The sequence below is a fragment of the Chinchilla lanigera genome, unplaced genomic scaffold (genome assembly GCF_000276665.1).
Source record: "Chinchilla lanigera isolate Chin_1 unplaced genomic scaffold, ChiLan1.0 scaffold00071, whole genome shotgun sequence".
NCBI lineage: Eukaryota > Metazoa > Chordata > Mammalia > Rodentia > Chinchillidae > Chinchilla > Chinchilla lanigera.
In genome coordinates, this window is record NW_004955472.1 from 7,232,477 (window position 1) to 7,254,840 (window position 22,364).

At 38.9% G+C, this 22,364-nt stretch overlaps 1 protein-coding gene across 22 annotated transcripts in view; it reads right to left on the bottom strand.

Annotated features, from left to right (window-relative positions):
* Positions 1 to 22,364, bottom strand: part of LOC102019690 (zinc finger protein 239-like) — a 212,224-nt gene that overhangs the window by 132,949 nt on the left and 56,911 nt on the right. For 16 of the 22 annotated variants that reach the window (XM_013523000.1, XM_013522999.1, XM_013523007.1 and 13 more), the window contains one exon: positions 19,922 to 21,470. The exons of 5 other annotated variants lie outside the window; for them this stretch is intronic. In XM_013523000.1, coding sequence (XP_013378454.1) covers positions 20,424 to 21,443 — 1,020 coding nt within the window. In that variant the 5' untranslated portion in view covers positions 21,444 to 21,470 and the 3' untranslated portion in view covers positions 19,922 to 20,423. Of the gene's footprint in view, positions 1 to 9,599; positions 9,623 to 19,921; positions 21,471 to 22,364 lie in introns of those variants that run through there. One more of the 22 variants, XR_001237089.1, reaches the window with a different exon arrangement.

Sequence of the window (22,364 nt, forward strand, 5' to 3'; positions counted from 1 at the left end):
CTGCTGAGTAAATAAATCTTCTTCTGGCTTCTTACTGCCATTATGAAGGGATTGTGTTCCCGAGAGGTTTCTCTGCTAAATATCAACTGCAGATTTTAAAATTATGCAGCTTATGTTTTCATAGTTAAAATGTGATCATTGCTGAGAATAGCTTTTAAAAGGTCAGTGTCTTCCTGGGTGTGGAGGCGCATGCCCGTAATCCCAGCACTCTAAGAGCCTGAGTCAGGGAGCCTGCAAGTTTTTGCCCTGTCTGCGCAGCTCAGCAATTTTTTTTTGTTTTGTTTTTGTTTTTCTCCGGTACCAGGAACCGAACTCACGACCTTGCGCTTGCCAGGCAGGCGCTTTGCCGCTGAGCTAAATCCCCAGCCCCCATAAGCTTAAGTGTTATCATACTGTTCTTTGGCGCTATCAACTTTCTTTCCCCCGGCCTTGTTCCCTCTGTCCTTCTTGTCTCCCTGCTACTTCTCCCTCTGGCCCTCTCTTTCTCTTTTACCAGTTTGCATTGCATTATCCTATGGAGAAGATGACCACTGTTGTGAGCAGCGGGAAGGCTTTGCTAAAGCTCAGACTTGAAACTACAGAGCTTTGTGATTGAAAACCCAAAATATTTTCAACTTCTTATGATGCTCAGGGAAATTAAGATGACCCGTGATGTTAAACATTTCCTTCATGCCCAGCGTCACACGGAAGTAACAGTTGGCATTTGCACTCCAGGTCAGTGCTCTATAGTTGGTGACATCTTTGTGGTGATACAAAAATACAGCAGAGGTTCCTTGCTTCGTGAATTTAATTCATTCCACAGTTCTGGAAAGGATGGCTATGTTCATGTTCACGGAGGAGAGATGGCCACAGTCGTGTTTGTCACCCGATGCAGAATTCAAAACCAAAATCAAAACTGTACCCAGTGCTTCTGTTTGCAAGCAAAACTGTTCGTAAACAAAAGTATGCATGAGCCAATGTACCACCGCAATCTCTGTGGCACTTATCATTATGACTTTGAGAGAATCAGCCTTCTCCTTCTGAGTTTTCACTAAACTTTGGTTTGTTTATATTTGTACTTTCCATAGACAGAAATGACACTGTGTGGAGTCACTCTTCCATTCATCCATGGCAGTGTGAAGGTCTGACTGTGTGCAGAACTAGCAGGCAGCAGGCAGCCGATGAACTTCGGGGCAACTTCCAATAAGCAAATGTTCGCTGGGTGTTTGCTGCATACTAGGCAATGGGTTAGGTATGAGAACTAAGTCACATTTTATTTTTTCTCAGAAATATGCAGAGTGGGCTTCTGCCGAATGCAAAGTAACAGACTTGAGCTTTAAATTCTAGCAGATTTAGTCTGACGTGACTTTGGGTAGCAAGAAAACACCTACTTCAATCCATCCTCTAACTTTGTATCCATGTCTAATAGAACCAATAAATTAGGCACCATTGGTAAGGTGAAATATATGGAGCAAGATTCAGACTGAGGAGGCACTATTAAACACAAGCCATAAAATAGCTGTAAACCTGTGTATGTACTACCTTGAAAGTAATTTTAGGATAGTAGAGAAAGCCCTGATTACCAAGAACAATACCTGCCAGGATCTTTTACAGCAGGTCCTTATAAATGGGAGTCACCTTAGCAATAGTTGCCAACCTCCCACCGAGAAGAAAAGTAACTTGTATTTAAAGGTTTCTAATGTTTACTTAAAGATGGCCTGGGATGAAATTTGTTACTTTGAACAGATTGTCCAGACCTATAATCACTGTGACACGGTAAATTCTGCCAGCTTATCTTAAATTGCTTTGAGTGCTACATCAAGTAAATAGTCTATCAGTTCTCAAGGTCTGTTCTAGTCAAAATTACTTTGCCCTCTGCTTTTGACTAATAAGAAAGATTAAAGGGTGTCTAAGACATAGTCCCAGGCTTTAATGATAGAGTTAGTCAGACGAAGTTACCTTCATTGCATATAAGCCAATGCAGTGAGGCTGGTGTTCAATAATTAACCATGGTGATCCTTAACAAGGCAGCAGGACTTGCCACAGTTCTACTGTGTAAAGACTTTTTGTAGTTGGGGAGTTCTGGCCAAAGTCAGTGTCCATGGAACCTTCTCAATCTGCCTAATTCCGGGAAGGGATGAAGACAAAGTCCTCTGGTGTCATCTACAGCTACCATTTTCAAGACTTACCTGGGTGAAAAAATCTCTTCCAACTGAAGATGGTTTACCATCACTAGACCTGTATATCTCATCATTCTGTTTCCTCAAGATTCAATAAGATATACTATTCAATTGAACAGGTTGTTGATCAAGTTTATGTTTTGTTTATAAGTGGTAGAAATTTAAAATATCCATTTTGAACTTTATCTAAGATAAATGTATCACCTCACTGTACTAGAGAAAACATTCTTAAAATTGATTTGTAAACACAAGAGACCTAGAATAGCAAAAGCAATTCTGGGCAGCAAATGAAAGGCACAGAGCACCACAATCCCTGACTTGAAATTACACTACAAAGTTACTATGATAAAATCGGCATAGTACTGGCAAAAAAACAGGCCAGAATATCAGTGGAACAGATTAGAAGATGCAGACACAACTACAAACACAGTCAGTCAACTTATCTTCAACAAAAGGGTCAAACATATTCACTGGAAAAATGATAGCCTCTTTAATAAATGGTGCTGGAAAAACTGGCTTTCCACATGCTGAAGACTAAAGTTAGACCCATGTCTATCACCATGCACCACACTAAAGTCAAAATGGATCAAAGATCTAAATATTTAAAAAGAAACACTAAATCTACTAGAAGAGAAAGTAGATAGAAATCTTGAAGATGTAGGTGTAGGCACAGAGTTCAACAAAAACCAAACTGCATGGGAAATACTTCAAAGAACAACTGGGGATATAGCTCAGCGGTATAAATGCTTTCCTGGCAAGCACAAGTTCCTGAGTTTGAGTCCCTGTACCAAAAAAAAAAAAAAACCACAAAAAAAAGAAAATAATAACAAAAAATAAATAAACAACTGGGACCCCATCTTATTAAAATGCATTTGCACAGCAAAAGAAATCACCAACAGAGTGAAAAGACAATTCACAGAGTGGGAAAAAATTTTAACCAATTGTCCCTCAGACAAGGGACTTATATCTAGAACACATAAGGAACTGAAAAAAATCACATCCCACAAATTCAAAGACTCAATCCAAAAACGAGCATCTGAGATGAATACACACTTCTCAGATAAAGACATACAAATGGAAAATAAATATATGAAAAACTGTTCAGCAAATGATCATTTGAGAGATGCAGATTAAAACAACACTGAGATTCCACCCATCCCCAGAAAGAATGGCTATCATCAGGAAATCAACCAATAACAAATGCTAGAGGGGATGTGGGGAAAAGGAACCCCTCTCCACTGTTTTTTGTTGTTGTTGTTGTTGTTGTCGTTTTTTGTTTTTTTTTTCCAGTACTGGGAACCGAACTCACAACCTTGCACTTGCCAGGAAAGCGCTGTGCCGCTGAGCCCCTTCTCCACTGTTGATGGGAATAAACTGGTGTGACAACTGTGGAAATCACTATGGACATTTCTCAAAAAATGAGGATTAGAGGTCTCATTTGATCCAGCTATTCCCCTTCTGGGTATCTTTCTGGAAGAATTAAATACTGTACCTCAGCGATATATGTGCACCCATGCTTATAGCAGCACAATTTGGAATAGCTAAATCTTGGAAACAACCCAAAAGCCCATCAACCAACGAATGGATAAAAGAGATATGGTAGTTTTATACTGTGAAATACTACTCAGACATAAAGAAGGATAAACTTGAAACTTTTATAGCTAAGTAGATTCAACTAAAGACCATACTCACACGTGAAATAAAGCAGACTCACATGTGAAAGCATAGTATTGTCTCCCTGGCATGAGGAACTGAAAGAGTAAATAAGGTCCAAAATGCACAATAGATATTGTGAAGAGGGAAGAAATTGTTCAAAAGGAAAAAGGAACTAGGATGGGGGAAATGGAAAAGGAAGGAAGGGAAAAGTAAAAAGTAAAATACAACATAGTTATATTACCAGTTTCACTTAGCTCATTGAAAAAAAAGTTTTGTGCTAATATTGTTTGGAGAATTTTTATGCCGGTATCTTGCACTCTGATTAATTACTTTAAAGATAACAATATTTTGTGTATTAACTATTATTATTCTCCTATTATTTTGTTATGAAATTTTGTTTTGCTTTTTTCTATAAAATAAGAAAAGATAAATACACCATGATCCTCCTGTTAATATAAAACTTACCATCAGGACTTGGTCACCCAGTCAACGGTCTCTTCTAAAGCAGACATAGGACAATTTGCTGAGGAAGATTTTAGTCCTGACCGTGGGTACTATGAGGCTCAAACCTAAGCCTGAAGGACATTAGCAGCTAATCAGGTACAAGTCTCAATTTGTTTTTTTTGTTTTGTTTTGGCCCCATGCCGCAGGACTTCCATTGTCTTGATTGTCAAAGCACATGGCTACTTCACACAGCAATTACCCTGTGCAGGTATCTGACACCACTGATGACCTTGGACTCTTAGCTCTTCAGTCTGTCCCCAGACCTCTGTGCCGCACATCATGTTTGCCAGAGGTCCTAAAGCATTCATGTATCCATTGCTCCAAGTAATCTAAAATTCGTCTAAAAGTCAGCAGATCTATATCTTGTTAAAATGTAAATTTGAGTGGTGTCAAAAACAAATAAATAAAACTTAGGAAAAGAAAACTGAATGGAACTTCTTGCTGCTAATTACAGGCATCTGATGATTTTCATCTCCAGGGATCATTCCGGGCTACTACAGAATTTCACAAGCCTCAGTTGATACGAGTTGCCCTAGATGTGCAGGCAGTAATAACAAAAGCGTAAACTTTTAAATGCTCTCCCACACCACTGGATTTTACGGTCACATAAAAATTTTGTATGGTAGCATGAGAAAGTATGTTTGTCTAACTTTTCTGAGTCTCACACTTGGCATCTGAAAGTTGGAGATAATAAAACCTTCCTCAATGGTTTCAGATGAGAACTAAAATATTGAGCAACAAAATAACACTTATCTCTGTTGTGTGTAACCCTACACTGACCACTAAATCTATATTATTATTCCTAATCAAAGCGTACTATTTCTAATCACAATTTTTAATGAGATATTAATTTAGATATACATTTAAATCTACAAAGCCTATTAGTTTTTAAGGGTTTGTATGGGCAAGTAGCATGCTTGTTTGGTTAAAACTATAGACCTGTTGGCTACAATGCCCTCAATAATATTGAAATGTCTGATCAAACAAGTAAATAAAAAGTATCCAAAGATTTAGAGCTCTAACATTTAGCCAAAATGTTAAGTAATGGTAACTTGTCTATTTACTATTAGATAATTATTATAAAGTATAATAAAATTCAGGCCATTTGGCATTTTGAAAATTTCATTGGTTTGGCTACTTGTTAAATATTAAGCATATTTTTTGAAACATGCTGATCAAATTCACCTGTATAAGAGAGATCTATCTCACAGTTTTTCAGGTTGTCTTGATATCATCTCATTTTTATTAATACCATTTAAGGCTATAGATGTAATATAAATATATGTTATATATAGCATATATAATATGTATGATGTATATATAGTGTGTGTAAGTTATAAAATTAGGTTTAAAATTTTATCTGATAGCTCATTGCTTTAATAAATATAGATATAGATGCTAGTTATTCAAAGTATCACATGTCTACAACAAAATATTCATGGTTGTATAACCATATGTAGGGTTTATAATAATCTTTAGATTTTTCCCTATTGTGTTTATCATTAATGCTTCTCTTTCTATAACAATCAAGAATTACTTAGATATTTAAATTTTTAAATTCCAAATAAAAGGTATTTATTAATTTAATTTTCATTAGTATATGTTTTCAGGACATAAGATTGTATTTGTCATAGTGAGTTTGCACATGTACATAACACTTCTTTTTTAAAATTTCATTTCTCTGGTATAAGTTTGTAGTGCATGCATTTTACAGCCATCTTGGGGAGTTGATAAATGTTCATGACACAGCTTGCTTCTTTTTTAATACCCTTCCCTCCCCTGTCTCCTCCTCCTCTAGTTCTCCTCCCACTTTACATTCTTGTTGATGTTATTAACCTCAGTTCATGTTTGTGGCACATGATGTCCACAGTCATTGAGGTTATTGGGACCTTGTACCTGGGATAGCCTCACTGTACCTACTTCCCCATCCCCTCTAACCTCACCCTTTGGTCATGGTCCACCAGACCACTTCCCATCTACAAGAGATCCATCCCCTTGTCTCAATCTATCCTTCTTTAATTTTTCTCTTAGATTGTACTTTGCCCTACTCAGATGAGAGATACCATACAGTATTTAAATATATGTGTCTGACTTATTTGACTCAACATTATATTTTCTAGTTACATCCATTTTCCTACAAATGTCTCAAATTTGTCCTTCTTTATAGCCAAGTAGTATCCCATTTTATATAGATACCATAATTTCTTTTTTTTGTTTGTTTGTCTTTTTGAGACAGGGTCTCTCTATGCAATTTAGGCTGGCCTTGGACTCACTTTGTAGCCCAGGCTGGTCTCAAACTCACGATGATCCTCCTGCCTCAGCCTCCTAAGTGCTAGGATTACAGGTGTGCACTACCACACCTGGCTTAAATGTCACAATTTTTTTTATCCAATCATCTGTTGATGGATATGCAGGCTGTTTCCAGGATTTGGCTATGAATTTTGCTGCTATAAATACTGATATGCACGCATTGCTGTAGTATGGTGTCTTCATCTCTCTGGGAAAGATACCTAGATGGGAGATAGCTGAATCACATGGAATTTCAAGCTTTAGTTGAAAAATCTCCATACTGATTTCTATAATGGTTATATTAGTTAACATTCCTATCAACAATATGGGGGAGTTCCTTTTTCACCACAGCCCCTTCAGCATTTGTTATTTTTTTGATTTCTGAATGATGGCCATCCTTTCTGGAGTAGGATGGAATCTTAGCATTATTTTGACTTTCTTCTCTCTACTGGCCAGAGATATTGAAAATTTTCTCATGTATTTGCTGGCTGTTTGTAGCTCTTCTTCTGTGAAGTGTCTGCTCTTTCGCTTGTCCATTTCTTAACTAGGTCTTCAGTTTAAGGTGGTCAATTTTGGGGAGGTTCTTTATGTATTTGAGATACTAGTCCCCTATCTGAGGAGCAGCTGGCAAGAAATTTTTCCCATTCTCTAGGTTGTATCCTCACTCTACTCACTGGTTATTTTGCTGCACCAAAGCTTCTCAGTGTGATATAATCCCACTTGCTGACTCTTGCTGTTATTTCTTCTGTAATTAAGGTTCGGTTCAGAAAATCCTTCCCTCACTTATGTGTTCAAGTGTTTTACCTATTTTGCCTTCCAGTAAGTTTAATGTTTCTGTTTTAACATTTAAATCTTTGATATATTTTGATTTTGATGTAGTACACAGTGAGAGATATGGGTCCAGTTTTAATCTTCTGCAAACAGATAACCAGTTTTCCCAGCACCACCTGTTGGATAGGCTCTTTTCTCCAGCGTATACTTCTGGCCCTTCTGTCAAAAATCAAATAGTCGAATGTGTCTGGGGATGTTTCTGTATCCTCTATTCTGTTCCATTGATCCATGTATTTTTTTTGTTCCAGTACATGCAGTTTTTATCACTATTGCTTTGTAGTATAGCCTGAAGTCAAGTATTACAATCCCCCCTTCTTTACTCTTGTTGCCCCAAATTGCTCCAGCCATTCTAGGTCCCTTCTGGCTCCATACATATTTTAGGGTTCTTGTCTCTACTTCTATAAAGTAGTTTTGATTGGGACTGCATTGAATCCATGTAAAAGTTTTGGGAGAATCGCTATCTTGCCAGTATTGGTTCTGCCTGGCCAGGGGCAGGGGACATCTTTCCATTTTCTGACGACCTCTTCAATCTTATTTTTCAGGGTACTGCAGTATTTTTGTAGAGGCCCTTGACTTCTTTGGTTAGGTTAATTCCCAGGTATTTTATTATTGTTGAAACTATGATGAATAGTATCATAACACCTCTTAATTCTTTTCTCAGTCCCCTTTGCCTTCACTCCTTCCCCACAACTGCTAACTCTTCTTCTCCTCTTCTTTTGCAAAGGTTCTATTTCCATGATTTTCTTTAACTCTTTTTATACAAATCCCTTTTCTCTTCCTTTCCTCTGCCCTCCCTCCATCTCTTGGTCCCCTTCCCATTTGAAAAAATACCTCTCTACCTCATATTTACCTTTTATTTTGCTCCTTATTTAAACTTTAGGTTTCTTGTATAAGAGAAACAATGCAATATTTAAACTGTGTCTGATTTGTTTCACTTAAGATTATGTTCTCAAGTTGCATCCATCTACCTAAATATGCCTGAAGTTTATCCTTCTTCGTGGCACAGTAGTACTCTGTTATATATAAATACCACATTTCCTTTATCCATTCATCTATTGATGAGAATATAGGCCATTTCCAAGATTTAGTTGTTATGAGTTGTGCTGCTATGAATATGGTATGCATGTGTCACTATAGCATAATGTCTTGAACCCTTTGGAGAAGATATCTAGAAGGGGAACAACTAGGTCAAATCAAATTTCTATTTCTAGTTGTCTGAGCAATTTCTATACTGATTTCCATAGAGATTATACTAGTTTACACACCTACCAATAATGAGGAAGAATTCCTCCCCTTCCCCCACTCCGTAGCCTTGCCAACATTTGTTAATGGTTGATTTGTCAATGATAGTCATTCCTTCTGGAGTGAGATGGAATTTTAGTGTTGTTCTAACCATTTACTAGTCCAATTATTTAAATACAGGGTGACTGAATGTTGCATATTTTTCATTTATTTTATAACAGAAAATATAAAAATGACGATTTTATCAGATTTATTCAGTAATTGTTCTGTGTGTGGTATATTTTAAAATATTCAACACACAACACAACAAAACAGTCAGTGCACAACATACAGTCTGGACAGCCATATCTGGTCTCTTTCCAAATTCTTTTTGCATTATCATCTTTCTTACAGTAACACACTTTGCACTGTCATGTTGGCCTTTCCTTTTCTCCTGTAGGTAGCACAATTTCAATAAAATGTCTACCTGCCAAAGGTAATGGTGAAGACATCAAGGATGGATGTCCTGATCGGTGTGTCCCTATCCCATACTTTTCAGTTATTTGGTCTATTAGACCCATTCCAGATTGCAAATGACTTTTTGAACCCTCTTATTTTGAGTAAATAACAAACAAGTTCCATATTGTTTGGTCCAGAAGGTGCATAAATATCATAGCTTGTTAGATGTTGGTCAGCTCTGTCAACACCACCCATAGAATCGTTATAATCATTGACCACTATTGGAATTTTTTAGTTTATCATTTCTGTATTATGAGTAGTTGGCAATAAGGAGACGTCTTTCTTGCCTTTCCATTTCATAACGCAGACTTTTGCTCTCTGCTGTGCTGACATTTCTCCTTTTCTCAATTTTTTCTTTTGCAGCTCTTTTGGCACTTCCTTCCTACTCTGTCTCAGTGTCCCAAATGTGTCCATGTGGTATTTTAAAAGAGTATCACTGAGTTCTGCAGAAATACGAAAATTACATCTAATGTACTTACGTTAAGAGTTTTTATAGATTGTAGAACAAATTTGTAGATTATTTTTCACAAATAAACACAAGTTAGTAAAAACAATCAGAACTTATTATTAGATTTTACTAGAAACAAACATCAAAGGTGAATACAGCATTCTAAATAAAAAGTATGCAAAAAATAGTTGCTATCAAACAAACAGATGCACAAGTGTATCTTGTGCAAACAGAAATCAACTGGTTTAAATGACACCTGTCCAAGCAAAGCTTGGGGTAGTCCATATGTGAACAAACACATTGCCCAAGTGATGCTCGGGGTAAACTGTTAAATGGTTATTTTACATTTCTTGTATAGTGAGCAATATTGACCATTTTTTCTTATCTATGGCTATACCATCCTGAATGTGCCCAATCTTGTCTGAATATTTTTTCCAGTATTTATTGGGTGTTTGTACTTCATCTGAGAAGTGTCTATTCATTTCAGATACCCATTTTAGGATTGGGTCTTTTAATTTAGGGGATCTAATTTATTTGAGTTCTTTATATATTATAAGTATTAGTCCCCTCTGAAATAGCTGGCAAAATTGTTAATTTTTATAGTGCTCAAATGAATCAAATGGATGATTTATCATGCATTTAAAATTCACAAAATATTTGTCAGATTACATGCCTTTATTTTCATTTATTTAGAAAATAAGATTAACACACCCAAGGTCTATGGGTTCTTAGACTTTATTTCTCTCACCCTGTCCTCATAGGTTTGTTTAAACTAGAAGATTTCCACTTAAAGGCAACACTTCATTTTGATAAAGATTCTGTGTACATTTTTTGAAGGCCTTATTCAAAAAAGAACTGTCACTCACTTAGATCTCAGGGATGTAGGACTTATTCTGTGTGACTTGGTTTTACATACCACCTCATCAGTTACATAATGCCTCAGTCAGGGACAATTGCCTACTGTGAGAAGGCCCGTGCATTTTTACCCAAATTAACGGAAGTAACCTTCACACGACCCATGTGTAGAGTCCGCCTCAACCACGTCCTTCCTCTCATGCTCTGATAGTCTCGTATGAAAATGATGGCAAGGCTTCCTGGAGAAGTGCTCAGCACATTATCTGCAGATAACCATGTAGGAGCAGTAGGATATTATTTTATGTAACATTTTATTGACTGCTTAATGTCTGCCGGCAATATGTATTAGATCATTTAACATTCACTTTTTTAAATCCATAGTTGGTCATTACAGTTATTATTCCAATTAACAGATGAGGAAAACTGAGGCTCAGAAGAAGTGATGTGCCCCATATTACATAATGAGATAGTGGTTGAGTTAGAATTAGAACATGAAGGGTTGAATCTGTAACTTGTACTGCTATCTGCTGCTCCAATGTCACTGAAAATACAAGCTACTCATGGAAGATTACCAAACTTACATACAGCACTGAAGATTTTTCCTTTGCTTGGAAATGATTGCTTCATGTACACTCAACAAAGTCATTTCGGCTGGACACTACCATGAAGTCTTGATGTGTCAATGTTTCTCTCTGGATTATATTTTCCTTTTGCTTTCACACTGGTAGTTTGTCACCTCTCTTGCTTAGGAAGTGATAAAATGTGTGGATTTTCAAAGGCAGAGACCTGTGAGACTTATCAGATAGAATACCAGAATCTCAGTGAAATATGAATTTCATTTGGTTTTTGGTTTTTCTTCCGGTACCGGGAATCAAACTCATGACCTTATACTTGCCAGGCAGGCACTGTGCCGCTGAGCTAAATCCCCAGTCCCCTTGAATTTCATGTAAATAACAAATCATACTTTAGTGTAAGTATGTCCCATGCAATCTTTGGAACATATTTCTCTTTAAAATGATTTATGATTTGTCTGAAATTCAAATTTAACTGAACGTCTTCTATTTTTTATTTGCTAAGTGTGGTAAAACTCGTCCTTGGGAAAACTCGTCCTTGGGAAAACTTAGTTTACAGAGGAAGTAAAAGAAAACAAAGAGAGGAGCATGACGTGCAGAGTCATTTAGCAAATCCAGGAGGAGCCGTACGGAGGCAGATGAGCCCCGGAGCAGCCAGAGACCGCTTCCAGTGAAGGGACAGCGAGGACAACTGTGAGGAGAGGCTCCTGGGCCAGTCACGCTCACCATCCTGCTGCTAGCACCACCGTGCAGCAATTAAAGTTCTCATAAGGTTAGGATAAAGCCACGAAGCCAGTGAGAAGACTGTCACAAAATACTGTGGACAAAGAGGAAAGCTGTTATATAGGAAAAATATAAATACCCCCATAGTTTTTAATGAAGATAATTAATAAACTTCAACTTAAGAAAGATGAAATTTTGAAGAGTCTTCTTCAGACATGAGATCCCGCAGGTGAAGCAGAATTATAGGACCCTGAGATGGAAAGGATTCTGAGACCAAGTTTTTTTGTTTTTTTTTTTCGCTTTTTGAGACAGGAGTCTCACTAGTAGTGCAGGCTAGGCTGGCCTGGAACTCACAGCAATCCTCCTGCTTCAGCCTTCCCACTGTTCTGAACAATATATATTTGGAGTACTAGTTGAGTGTCAGGTGCCAGGCTCTATTTAACAAACCAGAGGTATTGAAATAAGAAACATACCCCTGATTTAGGGCAATTAAAATCTGGTGGGAGAATTTTAGCAAGAAGTAAACAAGCAATTTCAACACTGACGTTTCCATATCCAGTGAAAGTCTTCAGAGTAGGGCAGGATTAACTATCTAGGAAGTGACAAGGAAACTTCATATAATGAATTGCTCCAGAGAGGTCTTTAAAGAAACAAGCCGGCATTTGCCAACAAGAGTGTTGAGCACTATGGTCCCTCTGAGGTGAGTCTGATATTTCTGGAACACACAATACCCAGAAGAAGAGCAAAAGAAATAGGCAGAAGCCAGACTATGAGTCCTAGCACATACAAGGACTTCTCAAACCTTCGTGTACACACAGGTCACGTGGCTCTCGGTAAAGGCACGTTCTAATTCCATAGGTTTGAGGCGGAGCCTCTGGAATTTCTCACTTCCAGCAAGTTGTAGGGTGACACAAATACTGCTGGTGTGAGAATCATCTTGGAGTCAGAAGCCTGCGTGCCATGCTTTGGATCTTAAACCTTTCCCTGCAGGTGAAAGGGAGCCATCTTGTGGCTTTTCTAGCCAAAGTGTGACTAGAATTCAAAAAAGCTAGAAGCAGGCACAAGAGTTTTTCTACGGCCCAGGCGAGAAATGGCAAGTACTTAAAGGAAAACAAAAGAAAAGAGGATAAATTTAGCAATATTGAAAAAAAGTGATTTGGTATTCAATGCAGACCCAGAAAAGAGAAAAATGGCAGATCTACTAAGCAGCTAAGCTATTTTTCTCACAATTATATGATTTGAGAGTTTTATGTAGGATGTCCTACTCTAATAGATTTTGACATCTTTTTAACAAATTGTGCCTTTTGAAATAATGAGTTGAGTTTGAAATATACTTAAATGTATTACGGATTCAGCCACATTATTTGAAGGTCACTCCTGATGTATGTACCACTGTCTTTCAAGATGAGAGTGCAAATTCCTCTTCGGCAGGAAGTGGCTTCTTTTTTGTCCCCTAGCACTAAGCCTGCCCCTGGTGATGGCCTTTCTCCTCTGACTGCAGCTCTGTTAATATGCAAACACTAGTCCTGATCAAACCCTGCTTTCCAAATAAGAAAGCATGGGGGAAACTTTCAAAGCATCATTACCAACGGTCTCATCATTCATCTTCCCTCTCCTGTTCTTTTAATTAATTGTTTATCAGTTCATTTTAAGCATTCCTTATAACGTTCTCATAGGTACTTTGTACCTGTACATGACTTATCTCAGTTCTTTCTTCCCCATTCACCTACCCTCCCTTCAGCCCCCTTTCCCCTCCTTATTTACAAAAGCTTTGTTTCCATTTTTCCTTATGAGATTGCAATGCCAGTATTACAACTGAGAACTCATTCATTTCTCAACCTGCAGAATAATAATCTGAGTTTCCAATCCCAGCGGTCCTTGCTAATGACTAAGTAGACGTCTTTCCTTTCCCTCCTACTGAGGACTACCCGTTCTGAGAAGGTGCTTAGTGTGTGGACATAACACTGCTTTATCCCGTTAGAATCTGCTTTTCAGTACAGTGAAATGTTAGCTTCCCAGTGGTTCTCAGTCCTGTATACACAGTAGAGTTACTTAGGATTCTTTAAAAAAAATACTGACAGGGCTTCACCCCCAGAGATTCTAATTTAACTGGACCAAAATGGGTACCAAGTATCAGCATGGTTTATACGCTCCCCAGCTGATTGTACTAGAGTCAGTGCTGAGAACCACTGACTGGAACAAACCTGAAGGCGTTTATTTTCCTGACACCAGCATCCTTATGATGATTTAAGTTCAGCTAAAGAAATCTTACCTTTCAAGCACATCAACAAAAATGAAGCAAGAGCCCAAACCACTGAATATGGTGTTATAAAGTCTGTATGAATAGAATTAATGTAGAAAGAACCTAGATTTGATGGTTACAAAAACAATTTATTATTTTACCAATTACATAATAGTATCATGTGCTGTCTGATTTCTAAGTTTGTCAGGCTGGGTTAGCATATGGATAAAGAAGTTATTCATACCACCATTTCCTCATCCGGCAAGCATGCATAAGCATTATCCATGCAATTCTTTTTTTTTTTTTTTGTACCAGGAATCGAACTCAGGACCTTGCACTTGCCAGGCAGGTGCTTATGCCACTGAGCTATATCCCTGGCCCTCTCCATGCAATTCTTAAATGAATTTAAGGAAGGTTCTGCATCTGTGTGTGTAGGAAACTGCTCACATTTCAACTCCTTTGCTACATTTTTACATAAGTCTATTTACATTCTCAGCATTTTAAGGATTATTTTAACCCCGCTAATCTGACAATTTGCAACATAATTTTATTTTGTTGATGGTTACTTATCAAATAAATGTGTAACATAATATGAATGACTACATTGTTCTGTACTTAGTAAGTATCTTAATCTCATGTGTACATTTTAAATACTTTTTTTTCAAAGTCAACAAGGAAGTATTACCAACAAAAGACTCTGACACACATGATTAGTGTCCAGAGTTATGGGACACTGAACACTGCATTCCTTGGGCATGTTGATTATTCACAAAAGTGACCTGATCTCACAGTTTTATCTCTGAAGCAGCCAGCATCTAGCCAGAGACCCCCAACAGAGAAAACCAGAGTCTGTGTATCTGTTATGGTTTGTGTCTGGATGTCCCCCCAAAGCCTCATGCAGCCACGGGGCAGGCTTTTAGTGTTTATGATTGATACATGAGCCAATGCTGGGATTTGGGGTGTGAGTGCTACACTCGCCCTGGGGCGGATAGTTTGCATACAATATAACAAAGAGAAAGAGGCTGCTTGCCACCACTCCTCCCTTTTCCTCTGGCTGCTTTTGCTGTCTTCCGCTGCCATGAAAGGTAGCCCTGTGCCACGTGCCACTCTGCCTCAGAGCCAGCCAAGTATGGACTGAAACCTCCACAAACTGTGAGCTAAATAAACCTTTCCTTCCTTAATTTTGGGTGTCAGGTATTTTGTCTCAGCAACAAGAGAAAAGTAACCAAGACAGTATCTGAAGCGCAGATGTTTAGTTTATACAGGAGGCTGAATAGTTAAAGCCCAGTGTCCAAGGGTAATGGTCAGTCTAAATTCTCAAGATGCCCAGCAAGAGTTCTTCTGGATGAAGTAATGCAATAATTCTTCACCAACAACTATCAGATCAGGTTCTGAAAGAGCATAGCTGTGTTTCTGTATAAAATCATTAGTCTTCCTTCCTATGGTTTGGGTCTACATGTTCCCCCGCAAAGCCTCCTGCCATCATAGGTGGGGCTTTTGAGAGGTGGCTGGATCTGGAGTGTATGATGCAGGAATCGAGGGTGTGTGATTACTACATCAGTCCACTGACTGGTTTAGCACTGTCTAATCCTGGGAGCCTTGATACAATATAAAAAGGGGCCAAAAGATGCTGTTAAAGTCACTTGTTTGCCAGGGGTATAGCTCAGGGGCACAGCACCTGCCTGGCAAGTGTGAGGGCCTGAGTTCAATTCCCAGTACCAAGAAATAAATAAATAAATATATAAAGTCACTTGTTTTATTTCACATGTCCTCTTGCACTACCAGCCACAGGTTGTTCTCTCCACTGTAGACCCCGTGAGTGGGTCCACAGAGGCTGGGCAGAGAAAAATATGTCTAACTTATCAGTCCGTAGGTGACAGAACAGGTCTGGGAAAAGGTCCTCTCCTAAGGGCTGTGGTCATCTGTGGAGAGGCTGGCAGTCACACAAACCTTTTGCCAGTACTGCTGAAAATCAAAGGGAGGAAAATGGAAATTTAAAAGACATCCACTGTTAGACAAAGAAGCTCAGTAAAAACTCGAAAAGCAATGCTTCTGAACAGCATAACACTCGTAGGAAGACCCACCCCAGTGAGCCACAGTGCCACCTCCTTTCTCCTTAACCCCGAGACCTGAATCCAAAGATAGTTCACCCGCTAGGAGATTTTCATGCTGAAGAATATGCCTTTTAAAATTTATTTAATAGTGTATTAGTCGCTACTTTCCTCTCCTGTTAATCATGAAACTACTCAGATAGCCATGTAAAGTAGTACATGTGCTTTCTACTGTTATAATTTAAGTGTGTAATAAACAGCCCTAAAATTTCAGAGCCATTCAACAAAGGTGCATGGTCACTAGCTGGGGGCCAGCTGAGCGTCAGTTAACTGGTTCTGCTGATCTTCACAGGGCTGTTTACACATCTGAGATCATCTAGTTGCTGACTGCTCTAGGTTGGCCTTAACCGGGGTGACAGGAACACTCTTTTCTGGTATGTGTGTCCCTCTACCTCCACCTGGCACAGCGCCTAGCCTGGGCATGCTCACCTGGCATTAACAAGGGGATGAGAATGAAAGCATAAGCTCAGTTACACGTACAGTTTTCAAGGCTGTTTCTAACCCATCCATTAATATGTTGTGGCTCAAAGCAAGTCACATGGCTAAACATAGAGTCTGGTGAAGAACTGTTACAAAGTGAAACAAAGGATCAAGCCTGGGTCACACTATTTACCACACCCAGGGGTTTGCTGACCAGCAGGGGGCAGGCAGAGCTAGATCACTAACTGGGCACTACCGGCGAAGTGCTAAATGGAAAGGATTGGCTCCCGAATACTCAGGATATGAAACTAAGAAAAGGATGTAGGCTATGGCCCTGAGTCTTACAAAGCCTTCACAAGCCTTTGCTTACAGGCATTACAAGAAACGTTAAGAATGATTAGAGTGACCAGGTTATCGCTTTGGGTGAAGGACACAGTCCCTTGCCGTGTTATGGAGTGCTGTGTGATTTATGTGTTTCACACAGCTCATCGCCATCATTCTGATCAGTGTTGATGTCACCACCCCTGTGTAAAGAAGGGTTGCCAAGGACTGCAGAAAAAAACTGAGTGCCCACAGTAGCCAAACTAGTTAAATGATCCAACTGAGACTAAGATCCAAGCCTCATTCTTTTTTCTGCTATAAAATGAACACTTTCGAAAAACAGATTTAGAAGGGGCTGGGGATTTAGCTCAGCGGCAAAAGCGCCTGCCTGGCAAGCGAAAGGTTGTGAGTTCGGTTCCCGGTACCAGAGAAAAACGAAAAAAAAAAAGAAAAACAGATTTAAAAACAATAACATTCAAAACATCTTCCTTATAATTCTCCAGCAAGGCCAAGGTGCCAAGTGTCATCCTATTTAGGAAGAGATAAGCAAATGGGTAGTTGCTGTAGAGACCCATTAGCATTTCCTCCTCGCTTGTAAAGTGGGGCTTGGTACTGAGTGCTGTTAAAGGGAAATGTGGACCAGTGCTTATACACTTCCTGAATAATGAGAAAAATATGACACGACTCATATGAGACTGGAAAGAATAGTTCCAAATGCTCTCAGAGAAGGGAGGGGTGGAATTCCATGGGGGGATGACAGTCAATGGAGCCTTGGATGAAAAATGATCATTTTAGAAAATGAAACAGAGAAAAAGCTATAAATCATTAATATAGACTCAGGCGTCATTTGCTACCAAAGAGGAAAATCAGAAATGACAAAATGTAGGTAGAGGGCCTAAAAGACTACAAGTAAAGGTGTAGATTATTGCTGATCACAGGGAAGGCATGAGAAATCAGCCTCAAGCTTGTGGAAAAATCAGAAACTGCGGATAATTTGAATTCCAGAAACTAGAAATGTGTATTATGAAAGGGATTATCAAGGTGTGTAGGTACAGTGCATCTAAGCCCACTGTAAATATTTGAAAAATAAATAGGAAGACTTGATTCTGTCTCATGCTTAACACCAGAGTTTCTTGGCTTTGAAATGACCTGAAGACTAGGAAGAGACAAGGTGGCGTAGGTGTCATTTCTGTGACTTGATACCAGACAGGAGCCCAGTTTCTCAGACAGCATCAGAAGCTCATGGAGAGACAAAACATGCTTCCAAAGAGTTATAAGGAGAGAACTAGCGATAGCTATGGCCTTTGATAGAAAACCTGTGGATCTCTACTGAACTGAGGAGCAGTGAGGGCAAATGCCACCCCACAAGACAGGATCTCACGGAAGAAGCACGGAGTGTGGACTCCCAGAAAGAGGATCAGAGTCACAGCCAGGCCGTAGCTGATGCAAACAGCAGACTGCCTAGTTATTTTCATGCAGAAGGACTGCCTCAGCCACTCCCAAGAGAGATCCTGAGCAACCTGAGGAGAAAAATAAAAGATGGTCTAGGAAGCCACTGTCAGATCCACTACCCTCCCCTGGGTGAGCCCTGCCTTGCTGCAGTATTTTAGATACAGATTCAGAGAGAATGCTGATCAAAATATTTGAAGAGTTATTTACAAGTATGTTAAATAACAGAGGAATGATGAAAAGAAACAGTTTTGAAAGAGATGAAACTGGTAAGGGTACTTTGCTAAAGGTAGGTTCAGAAAATCTACACACGACTTGAAGGAAGAAATTTAAGAGCAGTGTATATGAATTCTGGGTATGATTGGCTACAAGCTCAATACCAATCTACTTTTAATACAGTGATTCTTAACCTCTATGGGATCAAAAATTCCTTTAAAAACATGATTAAATGACATTTCTTTTTTTTAATGACATGTTTCAAATGAACTATGTAATTAATTTTTAAGCATATCTCAATATAGGATAATGAATACATTTTTAGTTATTTCAGGGAACCAAAAAGGGTGCTTCAAAACATATTATAGTAAATGAATGTACATTTTGGATAAAAAAAAGATATCAATTTCAGAAAAATAGAAAAAATAGGGCAGAGGGTGTAGAGAATCACGCGGTGACTCTCCTTGAAGGTGGAACAATTGTTCTATTTTGGCTGAATCTGAACCTATTTCCATGTACTGACATGTACAGAGCCGGCTAGGACTTTTCCTTACCCCTGCAATTGGCTTTAAGCAATGCACACTGGTCCAGCTGAGGTACTGGTGTGCAGTCTTAGAGATACAGACCGTGTTTCCCCAGCCCCTCACAGTGCCCTTCGGTTAGCCATGATGAGGCAGGTTAAAGAGCCAGTGCTCCATGCTGTGGGCTGGGATCAAGCCTGGAGATAAGAGGTTATCACCTCCCAGGGCTTGAAAGATGACACATCAAAGCTGAAGTACCGACCCCAAAGCATTAGATACTATCTCAATTGTGTTATGCAGATTACTTTTCTGCCTATCCTTCTCTCTGCATATTGCAGAGGGGATGTGGGGCCTCCTACCTAGCCCACCTCACAGCACACACCTACTTCCTCCCTTTCTCAGTCGCTCGCCCTCAAACCACTCCTTTCTTCACACATTAACAAAACCTATGTTTGGCCCAGAGTCAGGGCCTTTGTTCTGGATGCCCTCACCATGGCTGGGCTTATGACCCCTTGGTGTCCCACATCTACAAATAAGATTTAGTGTCTTTATTCTTGCCGTGCGTTGCACTAAAAGTGGTAAATGGGAATTGACTCACTAGAGCCCCAGGAACTTTTCCATGGGATTACATCCTGGGCCAGGACAAGCACCAGAAAGGGCTCTGTAGAAGAAAGCTCATCAGTGGGGGCCGCGAGCTGAGTGCATCACATCACTCTGTACCATGTTCTCTGGGAAGGCTGAGGCTAAGGCCAGCTGTGGCCATAATAGAGCCAGCCCTGAGCCTATGGTAGGTGAGTTCCCAGTAGAAAATTCGAGAAAACAACAGCAACATAAAATGATAATCAGCCCACAGAAAAGAAAATATTGCATTGCTATATATTTGAGCAGATTATAATAATAATAGAGAAGAAACTATTAAAAAATGAGAGGCATTATTGCATAATTAGTGTTATCTAACACATTAAAACCTAGATGGCAAAAATCTTAAAATTCTGTCAGTGGATACAGACAAGAAACAAAGAAAAAGTTAGGAGGTTATAAGTCACAACACATAAAATGGTCTTCAACTGCAAATAACATCAAGGTGTATATTGAAATATGAAAGTACCAATAAGAAACTGATAGAATCAATAAGACGCTGTACAACAGACAGTATCCCTAGAGTAAAATACAGAAATATACCATGTAAAGTTGCATCAAGTATAAAAAAGTAGATTGGAGATTTTAAGAATTTCACCATATGCACATTTTCCCAGATTGCTTACATGCATAGGGTATCTATCTTCCAGGTGTGAATTCTGTGATGTCTTTGCAAGTGGCCATTTGTACTAACACATTTCCTACAATGCTTACATACATAGAATTTCTACCCAGTGTGAGTTCTTTCATGTATTAGAAGGTGACCACTTTGCTTGAATGCTTTCCCGCATTGCTTACATACATAGGGTTTCTCCCCAGTGTGAATTCTTTCATGTTCTCTAAGGTTACCATTTTTACGGAATGCTTTCCCACATTGCTTACATACACAGGGTTTCTCCCCGGTGTGAATTCTTTCATGGACTCTAAGACTATCACTCTTCCTGAAACATTTCCTACACTGCTTACATACATAGGGTTTCTCCCCAGTGTGAGTTCTTTCATGTTTTAGAAGGTGACCACTTTGCTTGAATGCTTTCCCACATTGCTTACATACATAGGGTTTCTCCCCAGTGTGAATTCCTTCATGTACTACACACTCACACTTTTGTTTGAACACTTTCCCACATTGCTTACATGCATAGGGTTTCTCTCCAGCATGACTTCTTTCATGTACTACAAGCTCACAATTTTGTTTGAACTCTTTCCCCCATTGCTTGCATGCATAGGGCGTCGCCCCAGTGTGAATTCTTTCATGTACTACAAGTTCACAATTTTGTTTGAATGCCTTCCCACATTGCTTACATGCACATTGTTGAAGAACCCTTGGTGTTGTGGGGGCCTTCATACTTTTCTTACCAACAAACATTTTCAGCCCAGTGTGAGTTTGTTCACTAAGTTCTAAGTTGGCCTCCTCAAACTTCCCACATTGATAGGGTTTCTCTCCAGTCTTCCTCATTTTACGCTTTTGAATGGACCAGAAAACACTGCAGTTACTTCCATGTTCATTATATTTATGTAGCTTCTCTTCAAATCTCAAATAATTCTCTGTATCATATCTCAGATTTCTTGAGTAAATTTTGCCTTCTGCTTCCATTTGCTGCTTATCCCATGTTCTTCCTATAGCAGTAACATTCATCAATGTTTCCCACATCACATCTCTGTAGAGCTTCTTTTGGGATGGAGTCAGCAAAGCCCACTCTGCCGAGGTGAAGTTCCCAGCTACATCTTCAAAGGTCACTGTATCCATTGGGTGCGTGAGGATCTCCGAGGATTCCTTGCACGCGGAAGTAAAAAGAAATCACAGAAACGACAGATGTAGTCAGCTATGTGCTCTCAGCCCGGGCTCTGACACTGAGCACTTCCTTTAAAAATATGATTAAATGTAAATACCTGCACCTTCCAAACATATACTGTTGCATAATACCTTGTACTGAGTTTTAAGAAGCTCATGGGGATCCTTGGAGGTATTTGTGTATAGCTTGGTGGTTTAAACCAGAGGCTTGTTCTAAACAGGTCTAAAGTCCCCCAAGGATCCCATCATGTCTCTGCCACTCAAAATAAATTATGACTTTGGAAAAGTAGTAGAAGCCCCCACTCTAAGTTTTTTAACTTGGAAAGAGGAGTTACAGTACCTATCCCCCAATCAAGATTATTATAAAAGATTTGTAAAGGACTAATAGTTTTTTATTATTTTACTATATATTTGATTATGGCTTTAGATTGTAGCATTTTCATTATATATATAAAACATATTTTATTCTATGTTATCATACCAAAGTCAGTTATTACTTTATGTACTTTTAAGTTTAGTTTACAAAGCAGAAGAGAGGATTATCCCCATGGGCTCTTTGCCTCCTGGAACAATATCTGGAATTTTGAGTTCTGATGTGAGTATCTCATTTTAGAAGAGAAAGGTATCAGCTAGAACACAAGGAAAAGAAGCCAGCCAATGTTGAGGGGATACATAATTCACACATAAGAAGAAGGTAGAAGAATGAGGAACATTTAGGCTACTGAAAAGTAGACTAACTGAATTTAAACATTTAAAGTGCCACATGCAAAAAGAAGGGGAATTATTCTGAATGACCTCAGGGACCAGAATTTGGGCCAATAGGAAAGGAAATTTCAGCTAAATGTAAACTGTCTTAGAAATTAGAAGCTGATATTT